This window comes from Hyaena hyaena, unplaced genomic scaffold (assembly GCF_003009895.1).
Source record: "Hyaena hyaena isolate Hyena2069 unplaced genomic scaffold, ASM300989v1 scaffold_1, whole genome shotgun sequence".
NCBI lineage: Eukaryota > Metazoa > Chordata > Mammalia > Carnivora > Hyaenidae > Hyaena > Hyaena hyaena.
This window is the reverse complement of record NW_024080633.1, coordinates 4,999,722-5,013,761: the sequence shown is the minus strand read 5'-3', so window position 1 is coordinate 5,013,761 and position 14,040 is coordinate 4,999,722. Positions and strand designations below refer to the sequence as shown.

Genomic DNA, 14,040 nt, shown 5'->3' with positions numbered 1-14,040 from the left:
CCCCCCCCCCCCCCGCCAAGAAATAAATTAAAATTTTTTTTTTAAATTAAAAAAAAAAAAGAGTGGGATGCTTAACCAAGTGAGCCACCCAACGCCCCCAGGTGTAGTTGTTAACAATAGGATTCGCTTTATGTGGAAACTAATTTGACAATAAACTGTTTGCAAAAAAAAAAAAAAAAAAAGACAAAAAACAAAAAAAACCAATAGCATTCGCTTCACTCTCAAATGCATCCCAGTTTGGACAAAACCCCCGCCATATTGGAAGGAGGCGGAGAGGATGCACAGAAAAGTGGCACAATGCCAACACCCCACTAGGCGGCGCTGTTGCCACCAGACCAAAAGAAGGGAGGGGCCTCAGCGGGGCAGACAAGTGCTTAAGCCGTAACAAGCTGCCCTTCAGATTTCTCCCTCAGGTCCAGCTATCTTGCGGGAGAAAGGGATGCCGCGCTTGTGAATCGAATCCCTGGGGGTGCCCGTGGTTACGAACAAGTTCTTATTGCTCGAAGGGAGAAATAATCTTACCAACGCACCCATCCAGGGGCTTAGGGATGGGCGGTGCAACTTGTTTCAAATTTTTTCCCCAGGTGAAAAGAGACAAAAGGCCATTGAACCCCGCACACCCAGGGACCTTCGACCTAAAAATGTCCCTGCTTCAGTCCAGGGTGGGCCCACTGCCCAGGACTAGGCAAGAGCAGAAGAGTTTGAACTTAAAATAATACACTGGCTCATGTCGCGGGAAGGGCCTGCACTACCCAGCGGCTGCACGACCCTGGAAAGCCTCATCTGCCATCTCTGTAAAGTGGTGGGACCCACAGTCAGCTGCGAGGGTTGGAATGAGAATCCAGTTAGACCATGTATGAAAGCAAGTGGCACAGAGGAAGGGCTCAGTAAGGGGCAGCTGCTGTTATAACTACAATAATACATGATATGATGTGAAACATGGTGGTTTATCCACTTTTCTGAATAGAGCATGGATCAAACCACCTTCCCAGAGAGGGTACAAGAGTCCAAGCCAGCCCAGAATGGCAGAGAAATGGGGTCAGAGGTCAGCCAGGACCTGAGTCTCACTGGCAAGAAGGGACAAGTCAAGTTCGTCCTGCAAGCAGCCCAGCAGCCCCTCAGCCTTACCAGCCCCAGGGCTCCTTGGAGACGTTGTGAATGAGGGCCCCACGGCAGAAGCTCAGCTCATCGTTTCGCTTGGCTTTGTAGTCGTACAGAGCTTTGACGGTCCTCTGAGGCTTTCAGGGAAAACAAGAAGGAGAAGGTCAGGCTGGGCCACAGAAGCAGAGAGAGGGGTCTGCCTGCATTGGTTTGGCTCTTTAGGGAACAAGCGGCTTCAGTCCAAGGTTACGGCACCATCTGCTGGCAAAGAGCTAGTGGTGCAATGCAAAGGAGCTCCCAAAGTCACCAGGGAGTGGGCTGAGGGCTGGCCCAAGGTCAACCAGCTGATAAGTGGCTGAGCTCAGAAATAAATCTGTTATGGCCATAGTTCATGACGGTCTTCTGTAAGAAGCGATGTGGGTTCTAGGTGGATGTAAGGACATAATTTTCCCCCATGAACTTGACAGGTCACTGTCAGGCTCCAAGGCTATAAGGTGCAGCCAGTGGCAATGGGAGGTGCCATATAACGGCTTTCATGAGGATCAAGTCTCTAGCCTGACAGAGGGCGGGAGAGGCCCTTTTGTCAAGTCCTCCACGAACGACAGAAAGAAGCGTGTACTGGGTGACCGAGTCGGCAGGCAGCACAACAAAATGACGAAGGCACGTGTCCCCGAGCCACACTGCCTGGGCCGCTGTCCCAGCCCCGTACCTTGCTGGCTACGCCATAGGCACGGAAACAGTGCCGGATGCATGGGGCTGCTGGGGGCTTAACGGACGGCCACATGCTCACAAGGCTCGGTATGTGGCCATCCACGCACGTCACCTATTAATGACCAATCTAGTCCTTCCAGTTCCAAGAATTCATCCAAAGGAAATGATGCAGAGAGACACCCAAAGCCTCACAGGTGGCGTTCCTTTGAGTGCTGACCGGAACACCGCACACATGGCCCCGGACAGGGCCACAGCTAAACAGCACAGCCGCCCAGAACATTCTGCGGTATTAAATACAATCTTTTAAAGTCAAGACTGCGAGCCATGTATTTCACCTAAATTACCTGGCCTACCAGTTTGAGCCAGAACATTCATGAGGCACATTAGCAATGGAGAAATTCACAGAGGACCGAATAGCAAGCGAACAGAGCAGAACAGAAATGGCAAGCATGGGTGGTGGGGATTGTAAAACACATCTCCACGCGGGCAGAGACCCAGGAATGCAGGCAGCGACTCAGGAGGAGAACGGGGCTAATTATTTTTCTCCTCTTCAGAGTGGGGCGTTTTTTTTTTTTTGTTTTTTTTTTTAATGGTTCAACCATTCTCTGTTCTCGTGATACTGGTAATTTTATTTTGAGGCGCTCGCCACAGTCTGGCAGCCAGCGACTGAATGCAGCCACAACCGTGTTTTACTTGTCTCACTTAGTATAGGAAGTTTTTCTCTACAAGTTGGGTTAGTTGCCAGGATTTAAAAATGGGGCAAATTCACAAAAGGCATCGGATGGCTGATGCACCTTGAGGAATCAGGAGACCTGGCCTGCTCTCTGCAAGGCAGCCATCAAGCGACAACAGGGTGCAGCTGCCTTCGAGATGGGGGCGTGAGTCCCTCAGTTTACCACAGTCTCCACCATCCCGACGCCCAGCTGACGTGAGGCCATGTCATTCTCCTTACCAAAGCCTTCTTACCTTCCAATAAAAGTCCCCTAATAATTTCACACACAGCCCATTTGTCCACACCCTTCTGAGCCTTCATTTCTTGCCAAAAGGGATTTGCATTGGCCAATGATGGAAGGAAGGAAGGAAGGAAGAGAAGGGAAGAGAAGGAAAGAAAAGGAAAGAAGTTCATCTCTGGATTTCTACAGAGCCCATCAGCAGGGCTCCTTCCTCAGCAAGGATCATACATGAACTGTGTACCACATGCATCCCTGCCCCGAACAGAAAATTCACCATCGTTATTCCTCTGCGGCTCAAACTCTTTGTGAGATGGAGCCAGAGCAAGGAGCTGGGGGCAAAGACTAAAAACCCGTCCCCACCTGCGTGAAGTCACACAGCAGTCAGAGTGGGAACAGGAGATAACGTGCACGTGGCAAAGGGGTCAGTGAACCAAACGGAATTCATCAACACCACGGGCGCAGTCGGTGAGCAAGAAACATTTGAAAGATTTTTAATTAGAAGCCGTTTGGCCCAAAGGTGGTTCATCAAACCTCAGAATTTTAGAAAGGCGCTGTTGCGTTTGGGCAGAATGTGATTAACCTCTTCCCAGAAACTAGATGTCACATTGTCAATCATTTCTTCGCAGAAGGGAGAAAAAAAATGCGGGGGAGGGGAAGCCAAGTTTGCCCACGTGCTCCCTTGCCCTGCTGAAGCCGGGGGAGCAGAGGAGGGGACCCCGTGTCATGCTGGGCACCGGGTAACGGTGTGGACTGGAAGGCTGGCACTGTACCATAGAAGGGTTGATTTCGCTGGGGTCCACGTACATTCTGCTGACGTCATAGAGGGAGTTTATATCTCTTTCCTGAAAGAGAACAAAGCGGGATAATTGGAAGCATCTGAGCTCCTGAAAAGGGTTCCAGACAACTCTCAGGCACAAGAGGTGAAACCTCAGTTTAACTGCTACCTCCTGCCAGAGACGGTGAGAAGCCCCAACGGGAAAGGCGACCCGTGCCTGAGGGAGGGCCCTGGGCTGGCGTGCTGGGTGCCGGGCACTCCACTCCTTTGAGAAAACACAACCCTGAGACGCAGGGCATGCTGCCGGGAGTGCACAGCCCGCAGCAGCCCGGCGTCCACCTCTCCCTGCCCCCCGTCCCGCAGCGGCAGAATGGCCACCGTGGAACCATCTATACGATGGGAACTGGCAGAGGCCACAGACGCAGACGGGTCACGTTAACTTGCACATGCTGGAGGCCCACCCTGGCCTCCCTGTGATGTCTGTCACTGTCCCTCAGGGCCACCCCGGGGCTTGTGCCGTGGCCGCTCCCTCGGCCTAGAACCAGCTTCCTCCCCAAATTCCCCCCCCCCCCACCGTGGCCCAGTCACGCCTGTCAGCTTTGGGTTCATGTTTTAAGCCCCTTAAGGAGACTTTTTCTGAGCTCTCAGCTCAGCCCAAGGCAGCACCCGCCCTCCTTTTATCTGCTTCACTGCAGTCCACCAGCCTGGGCTGCAAGCCCCTCCCGAACTTAAACTTCCCCAGGCAGCGTCTGTTCCCCACACTTCCAGTAGCTTGAACCGGCCCTGGCTCCTGGTGGCTGTAACCTCAATCTCTCTTCCACACGTTACTGAATCCATGGGACAGGAACAGAGACCTGGTCATCAAATCAGGGCTGTTCTCCGCTCGGCACAAAAGCCAGTGTCTCCCAGGGCCCCACCCAGCCCTGCACCACGCCGTCCCTGTGAGCCCCATCCTTCCTCAATTCTCCTCCCACCCTGGCTCGCCCAATTCCGGCCACAACGGCTGCTTCTCTGTGCCTCCCGTCATGTCCTCACCTCAGGACCTTTGCACTTGCTGTTCCTGCCCCCCACCAACTCTAGCATCTGCTCAAATGACTCCATCTCAATGACATCTTTCCCGAGCACCCTTTCAGCGCCGCAGCGCCTTCCCCATCACTGTATCTACTTCTCCACCTGCCCGGCTTTCCTCTGTAGCACTTGTGGCCACCTGATATGTGATCTTATTTATCTCACTTGTTACCCGTCCCCCACACACTGCACTATGCAGCATGAGGGCAGAGCCTCGGTCCCCAGGACCTAGGGTGGTACCAGACACGTGAGAAGGGCTCGGCAAAGGTCCGCTGAATGACAGCCCCCAGGTCACCAGGTGGCTGAGTGCCTACCATATTGTAGCGCTCCAGCAGCTCAGGCGTCACGGGGTAGCGCAGCCGCATCTTTCGGTAGAGTGCGTGCTTCTCGTAGTAACTGACTAGCTCCACGAGGCTCTCGAAGTAGGCGGAGGTCCCCAGCACAAAGTGCCGGCCGTCCCGATGGATGCGGCAATGCTTCACCTTGCCCCTGGCCCTGGAGAGGGAAGACCACACACAGGGGAGGCGAGCTGAAATCCGCAACCCCAGACAACTGCGAGACAAGCCCTGCTAATTACAAACAACCTGCTTATCCATCCTTAGGGGGCCAGAGACATAAACCGGGTACAGCCGTCCTACTAAATGTAATGATCTTTTCAAAACAGACACAGAAGAGCCTGTACGCTACAAGAAATACTGCTAGTTCCTCTGGTCTGTCCCCCACCTCCTCCTCCCCAGTTACAGGACTTGACTTTGGGAAGGTCCTGGTGTCTAGATCAGGGTTAGCCAACAATGCCCCGAAGGCCAAATCTGGCCCACATACACCACCACCACCACCACCCCGTCCCCGCTGCTGCCCTCACTTTTGTAAATAAAGCTTTATTGAAACACAGCCACGTTCATCCGTTTATATACTGCCTGTGGCTGCTTTCACCCTAGGTGGCCGAGCTGACGGGAGCTGGGATAGAGACCACATGGCTCACATGGCCTGAAATCCTCTGGTCCTTTACAGGAAATGTTTGCTGATCTCTACTCGAGAGCTCTGGGATTTGATGCCCAAATCCTTCGATCTTATCTGCAGTGGTCCAATAGGAACAATGGTTTGTTTTTCCAAAAGGTAAACACGTCTTTTTATCACCTCACCCAGTTGAAAAAAAGAGGTGGAAAAATCTAAACCGGAAAAAAATCTTCAGTCTTACCAGCTTTTATTGGCAAGAACAGAAGCATTTAGGAAAACAAGTTTTGATCCCAACTTCACAGCCAAAGCATCTCATTAAAACTGTCTCAAGGCGTAATTATTATGGGCAAATGACTTATCTTTTAAATTTTTGCACCTTACGTTTTGTTTTAAAAAACACATCCTGTGAAGCCATCTCTTCATTAAGTCCTGTGACAAAAATGCTAGAAGACTTTTGCCTCAGTGGCAGAACGTTTGCAGTAATATTTTATTATCCCAGCCTTCAGCCTCTACTACAAAGCTGTCATCATCAAGACAGTATGGCATTGGCACAAAAACAGACACATAGACCAATGGAATAGACTAGAGAACTCAGAATTGGACCCACAAATGTATGGCCAACTAATCTTTGACAAAATAGGAAAGAGTATTCAATGGAAAAAAAAAAACAACCTCTTTAACAGATGGTGCTGGGAGAACTGGACAGCAACATGCAGAAGAATGAAACTAGATCACTTTCTCACACCATGCACAAAAATAAACCCAAGATGGATAAAGGACCTGAATGTGAGACAGGAAACCATCAAAACCCTAGAGGAGAAAGCAGGAAACAACCTCCATGACCTCCACCGCAGCAATTTTTTTACTTGACACATCCCCAAAAGCAAGGGAATCAAGAGCAAAAATGAACTATTGGGACCTCATCAAGATAAAAAGCTCTGCACGGCCAAGGAAACAATCCATAAAACTAATAGACAACCGACAGAATGGGAAAAGATAGTTGCAAATGACATATCAGATAAAGGGCTAGTATCCAAAATCTATCAGGAACTCACCAAACTCCACACCTGAAAAACAAAATAATCCAGTGAAGAAATGGGCAGAAGATATGAACAGACACTTCTCCACAGAGGACATCCAGATGGCCAACAGACAGATGAAACGATGCTCAGTGTCCCTCCTCATCAGGGAAATACAAATCAAAACCACACTGAGATACCACCTCATACCGGTCAGAGTGGCTAAAATGAACAAATCAGGAGACTCTAGATGCTGGCGAGGATGTGGAGAAACGGTCACCCTCCTACACTGTTGGTGGGAATGTAAACTGTTGCAGCCCCTCTGGAAAACAGTGTGGAGATTCCTCAAAAAATGAACAATAGAACTCCCCTATGACCCAGCAATAGCACTGCTAGGAATTTACCCAAGGGATCCAGAAGTGCTGATGCACAGGGGCACATGGACCCCAATGTTCATAGCAGCACTCTCAATAATAGCCAAAACATGGAAAGAGCCTAAGTGTCCATCAACGGACGAATGGATCAATAAGATGTGGTTTATCTATACCATGGAATACTCCACGGCAATGAGAAAGAATGAAATCTGGCCACGTATAGCAACATGGATGGACCTTGAGGGTGTTATCCTGAGTGAAATAAGTCAGGCAGAGAAGGACAAATACCATAACATTTGCACGTATAGGAGGATTAGGAGGAACTTAACGGAGGACCATGGAGGAGAAGAAGAGGGGAAACAGTTGGGGAGAGGGAGGGAGGCAAACCATGAGAGACCCATGAATGCTGAGAACAAACTGAGGGCTGATGGGGGTGGGGGAGAAGGGAAGGGAGGTGATGGGCATGGAGGAGGGCACTTGTGGGGGTGAGCACTGGGTGTTATATGGAAACCAGCTTGACAATCAACTATTACAAACACATAAATAAATAATAAAAAAAATTTTTTAAGTTGCAAGATGGAGCTATAGTATGATCCCCATTTGTAGTTTTTAAAAACGGAAGGGGGAGCGCCTAGGTGGCTCAGTCAGTTAAGTGTCTGACTTTGGCTCAGGTCACAATCTCATGGTTCGTGGGTTTGAGCCCCATGTCAGGCTCTGTGCTGAATGCTTGCTCAGAGCCCGAGCCTGCTTCAGATTCTTTGTCTCCTTTTCTCTCTGCCCCTCCCACTTATGCTGTCTCACTCTTTCAAAAATAAGTAAATGTAAAAAAAATTTTTTTAATGGAAGGGAATTCCCACACAGAAAATGGTACGATGCACTTTCCATAGGTACATATACATGGAAGCAAATTTGTTTTTTTGAAGTCCACACACGACACCAGTTAAGAAACTGTTTTCTCGGGGCGCCTGGGTGGCTTAGTCGGTTAAGCGTCTGACTTTCGCTTAGGTCATGATCTCGCGGTTCGTGGGTTCGCGCCCCGCGTCGGGCTCTGTGCTGACTGCCAGCTCGGAGCCTGGAGCCTGTTTCAGTCTGTGACTCCCTCTCTCTCTGACCCTCCCCTGCTCACGCTGTCTCTCTCTCTCTCTCCTAGAAATAAAAATAAAACATTTAAAAAAAAAAAAAAAAAAAGAAACGGTTTTCTCCAGGACAAGGACCCAGATGAAGACCACAGGGGGCTTTAAACTTTGGCTGCAATGTCGTAAATTTTTCTTTTTTTTTTTTTTTAATCTTTGTTTATTTTTGAGAGAGACGGACAGAGCCTGAGTGGAGGAGGGACAGAGAGAGAGGGAGACACAGAATCTGAAGCCGACTTTGGGCTCCAAGCTGTCAGCACAGGGCCTGATGCCGATCATGAACCATGTGACCAGGACCTGAGCTGGAGTTGGATGCTCAACCGAGCCACCCAGGCACCCCTTAATTTTTTCTAAGAATGCATTTATATAATCAAAAATTTTTTAACTTTTTACAAAAGCTGCCCTAGAGCAGGCAGCCTCTAGGGTACTGAGGTTAAGAGTGTGGGTCAGGTTCTGGTTCCTTCCTTGGGTAGCCTGTGTGAACCTCAGTTTCCTCGTCCACAGTTCCAAGGGGCCATGGTTCTCATGACAGAGCACTTGTCAGGACCACGTCTGATCATAACCCAGGGTAAGCCCTTTGCAATGTGCCCGGCACCCCCAGGGCACTCAATACACGAACGGTTAGGAAAATGTAACCTAACCAAGGTCAAGCCACAAGGACCAAAGGAGAAGAATCGAAAAGAGAGAAGGAACACGCCCGGGTGTGAACTGCACCTCCCAGGTTCCTGGTTGCTACAGACCAATGGCCGCCGTGGCCGGAGGTCTCTACTCTGCAAAGAAGCCCTGTGTCCCATGACGTACACCTGCCCCCGATCACATCTAGCCAGCGGCGGCCTCTCTCTGCATGGACCTGAAAGCAGAGGCCTGTTCTCTCCTGTAGAGATCGAGCCCCAAGTTCAGTCTGTGTTCTCAGAGCCCAGGACGGCACGGACCCAGGAGAGGCACTGGGGAGTGGGGAGAGGGAAGGAAATTTCCTCCAGCCTGTTCTCCCTCTGCCCGGACCACACCCCCACTGGGTCCCCCCAGAGCTCCTCCTCAGCCTGCGTCACCTGCCTGACCACAGTGCACGGCCCCTACTGCACAGCAGTAAGCGATGCGCCTGTGTGCCTGATCCTCCTCCCAATGGCAACACTTCTCAGCGGGGGACAGGGCCACCCACCCCACACCCTGACCACAGTGAGTTTCGGAGAGTCGGGGTGTCCGGGCGGGGGGGGCGTTCATTTTTGACTACTGCAATGACCGAGTGCCCCCAACAGGCACGCAGTGGGTGGCGACCACGGCCGCTCACCACGCCAGCATGGGGGACACAGCCTTCCCTTCCCCTTTGAGACACGACGTCCTCTCGCTCACTCAGCCAGCAGGTACCGAGCACCTGCCACTGGCGAGGCGATGCTGAGTAAGAGGGAATCGCTCAACAGAAAAAAGCACTTGTGAGCAATAGGACGTCTCTCATTCTCTGCACACCACTGGCCTCATGAGAGCAAGGACTGGGCAGTTTTTGTCACTTCTGTATTTTTGCAGCCCAGCGCACACCCTGGCACATAGTAGGTGCTCACTGAACATTTACTAATCCCTAAAAATTCCAAACTCCAGCTTTCAGGGTACCACCAATCTCACAGGAAGGAAAGACATGCACACAAAATGGCGGACGCATAAAATCAGGCAACGATCTGAGGAGCCACATCTTCAACCACATGGTTCCAGTGAAGTGACTCCACCCCACCGCCAGCTTGAAGGTGCCCAGAGAATGATGACACCCAGCTCAAGCTGGGGCCAGCGGGACTGTGTGCATCACACGACTCCTTCCTGGCACCCAATGTGAAGCCAATAGAGTCTCCCAGGAATTGCAGGGGGAGACATGGACCCAGGTTGTTGGAAGCCAGCTTCACCCCAAGCATCTCTGCTAGTAGCCAATAAATCCCACTTTTTTTTGTTTGCACAAAGCACAGGAGAGCCATGCCGGCTGGAGCGGGCACACAGTAGGTCCTCGACAAACGGCCATGAATGACAATGAGCCTCACTACCACCACCACCCACTCACTCAAGAAGGCATCAGTTAGGGGGAGGGATAAGGGCATAACTCCTGATGCCCAGGGGGCAGCCCGCAGGGCAACCAGGGGGGGTGGGCCAGGGCAACGGCGTGGAAGGAGCGGGAGCAGCCTGGGTGCACCAGGGCCCCCCTCTGCGCAGCTAGTAACCAATACCACCATGTGGGAACGTGGGTCCAGAGCTGCCACTTCCTCCGTTTCCTAAGAAGGAACCTAAATTTTCAAGTTCACGTACCCATGGAGGCTCAGCAAAACATCCACAGGCCTGATCTGGGCCACAAGCCTCTTGCTTCAGACCTCACAGCGAAAACAGCAAGCTTTAGACATGGATGAGCCCAAGTCAGAAATTCTACCTCAGCCCAGGACTAGGCTGTGTGGCTCTAGACAGGTTGCTTAACCTCTCTGGGCCTCCATTTTCTTACTTGAAGTAACTGATCTACCCTTCATGGGCTCCAGTGAAAGACTCAATCAGATGAAGCGTCCATGGCAGCCCAGCGTCTGGAACATTAGTTAGGCCCTTCATTGAGACTACACTGCAGTAGTGGAGAGGGAGGGACAGTATGAAACGGGCCCCCAGCGCTGTCACTGGTGTAAACTAGAGGAATTTGGTGTCTTGGGATAGAATTCAAGCAGAGAACGACAGTCCTCTTGATGCTTGGTCCATACGGCCTCCCCACTGGCAGAGCTGGGGTGGGGGCGGGGGCGAGTGCCGACGGGAGGGACTCAGGTCTATACCATCACCAATCCGGGCTGCCAGGGCTCTCTGGGTTCAAATCCCAGGTCCACCACTTCCTGGCTGCACGTTTCTGCAAGTTACTCATCAGCCTCACTGTGCCTCAGTGTCCTCCTCCGAAAAGTAACGAAGATGGTCTTAACACTGCTGGAAGATGAACCCAGTGAACCGAACACGTGCTGCCCCCAGGAACACACAGCAGTGCTGGCCCGCCACAAGCTACCCCTGCTGCCGTCCTCACTGCTGACCCTCTGGGTGTGGACGTGGAGGTAAACCGCCACCTGCGGCGCCCCCTTCGCACTCCACTCCGTCCTTCCCGGCAGGCTCCAGCCCGCCCGCTCACCTGAAGGTGATGGCGTAGGAGTCGGTGCCTTCCCGCCTCCGGATCAGGAAGGCCCCGTCGCGGGGAACTCTCATCAGCATGTCCTCCGCTTCGCCGCGGCTCAGTCCGTCGTAGTACCACCTGCGGCACAGGGAAGGTGGCCGAGTGGGAGGGCCGCCCGTGAGGAGCACCCGGTGAGCAGAGCGCGAAAAAATCCGTGGAAATTACGCAGCGGGCCTCCCCCACCCAAGAACGCCGCTAGAAACAGCAATTTTTTTTAAAAGCCCACCAACATGTAGCTTGGGTAAAACATCCATGAAGTAGGTCTGCTTGGAGCACGAGAGAATAAATGAACTGTTCCCAGCCCACCCCCTCCATCAGCCTGACTCAGGGCCAGCATCAGTCACAGCGAAGAATCTCAGAAAACTGGAGAACAGAGGGAGTGGAGTCTGTTTGTTTAGTTGGTCTTTGGATGCTTTTAAAGGTACTTTTTAAAGATAAGAAATAGATAAGAAATAGCCAATTTTATTAGGCAATCTATATGAACATAGACAAAAGAAAGTAAGCAAGATGCTCTAAGTTACAAGGCTTCTCAGAAACGTACATTTTGGCAGCCTTCTGCTTAAAAATATTGTTCTTATTTCCAGAATTGGTTGACCCTTCGCAAAGCCTAACTCATACTCATTTTACTAGATTTTAAAAAGAAAATGAAGGGAGGATCTCTACAATTGCACTTTTCTTGTTCAGTTTCATAATGAACGGGAATGACCTTTGACAGGCAGAAAGATTATCGCCGGGCTGAAATTCACCTCTCAAAATCAAAGTCCAAGAGCTCAGGACTGTGAAGATGAAGTAGCAGAAGGGGAGGGAGACACGCAGAGGGATGGAGAAGACAGGTGAGGAGGCAGAGGGACAGGGCAGAAGCAAGGCAGAGCAGAGGTCTGGAAACTGCGGCCATCCCAGGGAGACCCCGGGGGCCCGGCTGAGGGGCCTCGTGGGAGTTTGGGCCCCGACACACCCGCAAGCCTGGCTTTTCTGATTCGTGAGCACGGCCTGCACGGGTGTCTGCACCCACTAAACCTGTGGGTGGGCGCCTGGGATCTGCCGTCCCGACCGCACTGGGCACACATACGGCTTTGACTCGTGGGGGTTGGGGTTGGGCACGGGGTCGGTGAGCCGGAGCTCGAACTCGGCGCAGCGCAGGTGCGTCTCGCGATAGTGCTGGATGAGGTCGTAGATGCTGCTGAACATGATGTTGTCAGTCAGGAAGTACTTCATGGTCCCGCCCTCCATGACGGAGCGGATCCGGCAGTGCTGCACCCGGCCCGACCGCCTGCGGGGAGAGGGGACTGCATCAGCGCCCAGGCCAGACCAACGGGCCGTTCCTGCACCCGGGGCGGCAGTGAACTGGGGGGCGGGGGACAGAACTGCAGTCAGGGACACTGAGGCGTAGAGCCTGTATGTGGCCACTCAGGCTTCCCTGTGTTCTTAGGGCATGCTTGGGCTTTAGCGCAGGCTGGTCTTTTAGCCTGGATTCCAGAACATTCTACCTACTTCCTCTACCAACTTTTACCTACATGACTCCTACTGTGGAGCCAGATGGCCTAGGTATAAATCATGACGCTGCCACTATGTGCTAAGTGACCTTGAACAAGTGTCCTCTCGGGGCCTCCAGAGTCTGTCTCCTTGTGCTCAGTCCTCACCGAGCCGTCTTGACGACTGAATGAGATCACACACCAAAATGGGCCGAGGATGCTCTCTGGCGCTGAGGTGTTAGCTATCGCAATCACCAGCCCATTGTTATCACCTGTACCCTTGGGGTCTCCGCATACACGCCCCTTCTTCCAGGAAGTCTTCCTGGCCGCTCCCACCCCTAACATTACATCAGGTCCCTCTCGTACAGACTTTGGTAACCTCTTGCCTTTTTCTCATTGAGGTTATCACAGTTAGAGGCTTGTGATTCCCTTTTCATTGTGCACCTCCCCCACTAGACTCTAATCTCCATCAGGACTGTCTGTCTGATTGCTGTGCCTGGCACAAAGCAGGCACTCCAGGAACGCCCTTTAATGAGGGAGTGAGGAAGTGAGGGAGTGAGCGAATGAGAAAGCTCATGACGGCACTATAAGGCCACCTTTAGGATCTCTATTTTAGGGATAAGACAACAGAGACCCCAGGAGGCTGAGGGACCTGCCCACGGGCATGCCACCTGCTTCAGGACCAGGACTGGGGGTGGATGGGGCCGCGTGAGTGAGACCACATTACCTTAAGGGCCAGTCAGATCCTGTCTTTACATAAAACGTTGACGATCTTTTGTTCATCACGGATTTATCATCACCTCTCATTTTTCAAAAATATTGCATTGAAGGGGTGCCTGGGTGGCTTAGTCGGTTAAGCGTCCGACTTTCGCTTAGGTCATGATCTCGCGGTTCGCGGGTTCGAGCCCCGCGTCGGGCTCTGTGCTGACTGCCAGCTCGGAGCCTGGAGCCTGTTTCAGTCTGTGACTCCCTCTCTCTCTGACCCTCCCCTGCTCACGCTGTCTCTCTCGCTCTCTCTCTCTCTCCTAGAAATAAATAAAACATTTTAAAAAATAAAAAATAAATAAAAATATGGCACTGAAATACCACTAATTTTTTTTTTTTTTTTAAGATTTTACTCTTAAATCGTCTCTACATCTGACATGGGGCTCGAACTCACAACCCTGAGATCAAGTCCCATACTCCACCGACTGAGCCAACCAGGTGCCCCGAAATACCACTAATCCTGTCGGCTAGGCTTCCGGGGCCTCACCTGCCTTAGCCGAGCCCTTCTCGGCTCCCTAAATGAAGCCTGGGCTTCCGGGCCCGGCC

At 51.9% G+C, this 14,040-nt stretch overlaps 1 protein-coding gene across 1 annotated transcript in view; it reads right to left on the bottom strand.

Annotated features, from left to right (window-relative positions):
- The window catches only part of PLCG2 (phospholipase C gamma 2), a 153,098-nt gene that overhangs the window by 39,937 nt on the left and 99,121 nt on the right, over nt 1–14,040 (bottom strand). The window contains exons 18-22 of the mRNA XM_039226446.1: nt 12,327–12,527; nt 11,216–11,335; nt 4,923–5,103; nt 3,536–3,607; nt 1,129–1,238 (exon numbers count right to left, since the gene is read on the bottom strand). Of these exons, the coding sequence (XP_039082377.1) occupies nt 1,129–1,238; nt 3,536–3,607; nt 4,923–5,103; nt 11,216–11,335; nt 12,327–12,527 (684 nt within the window). The remainder of the gene's footprint in view (nt 1–1,128; nt 1,239–3,535; nt 3,608–4,922; nt 5,104–11,215; nt 11,336–12,326; nt 12,528–14,040) is intronic.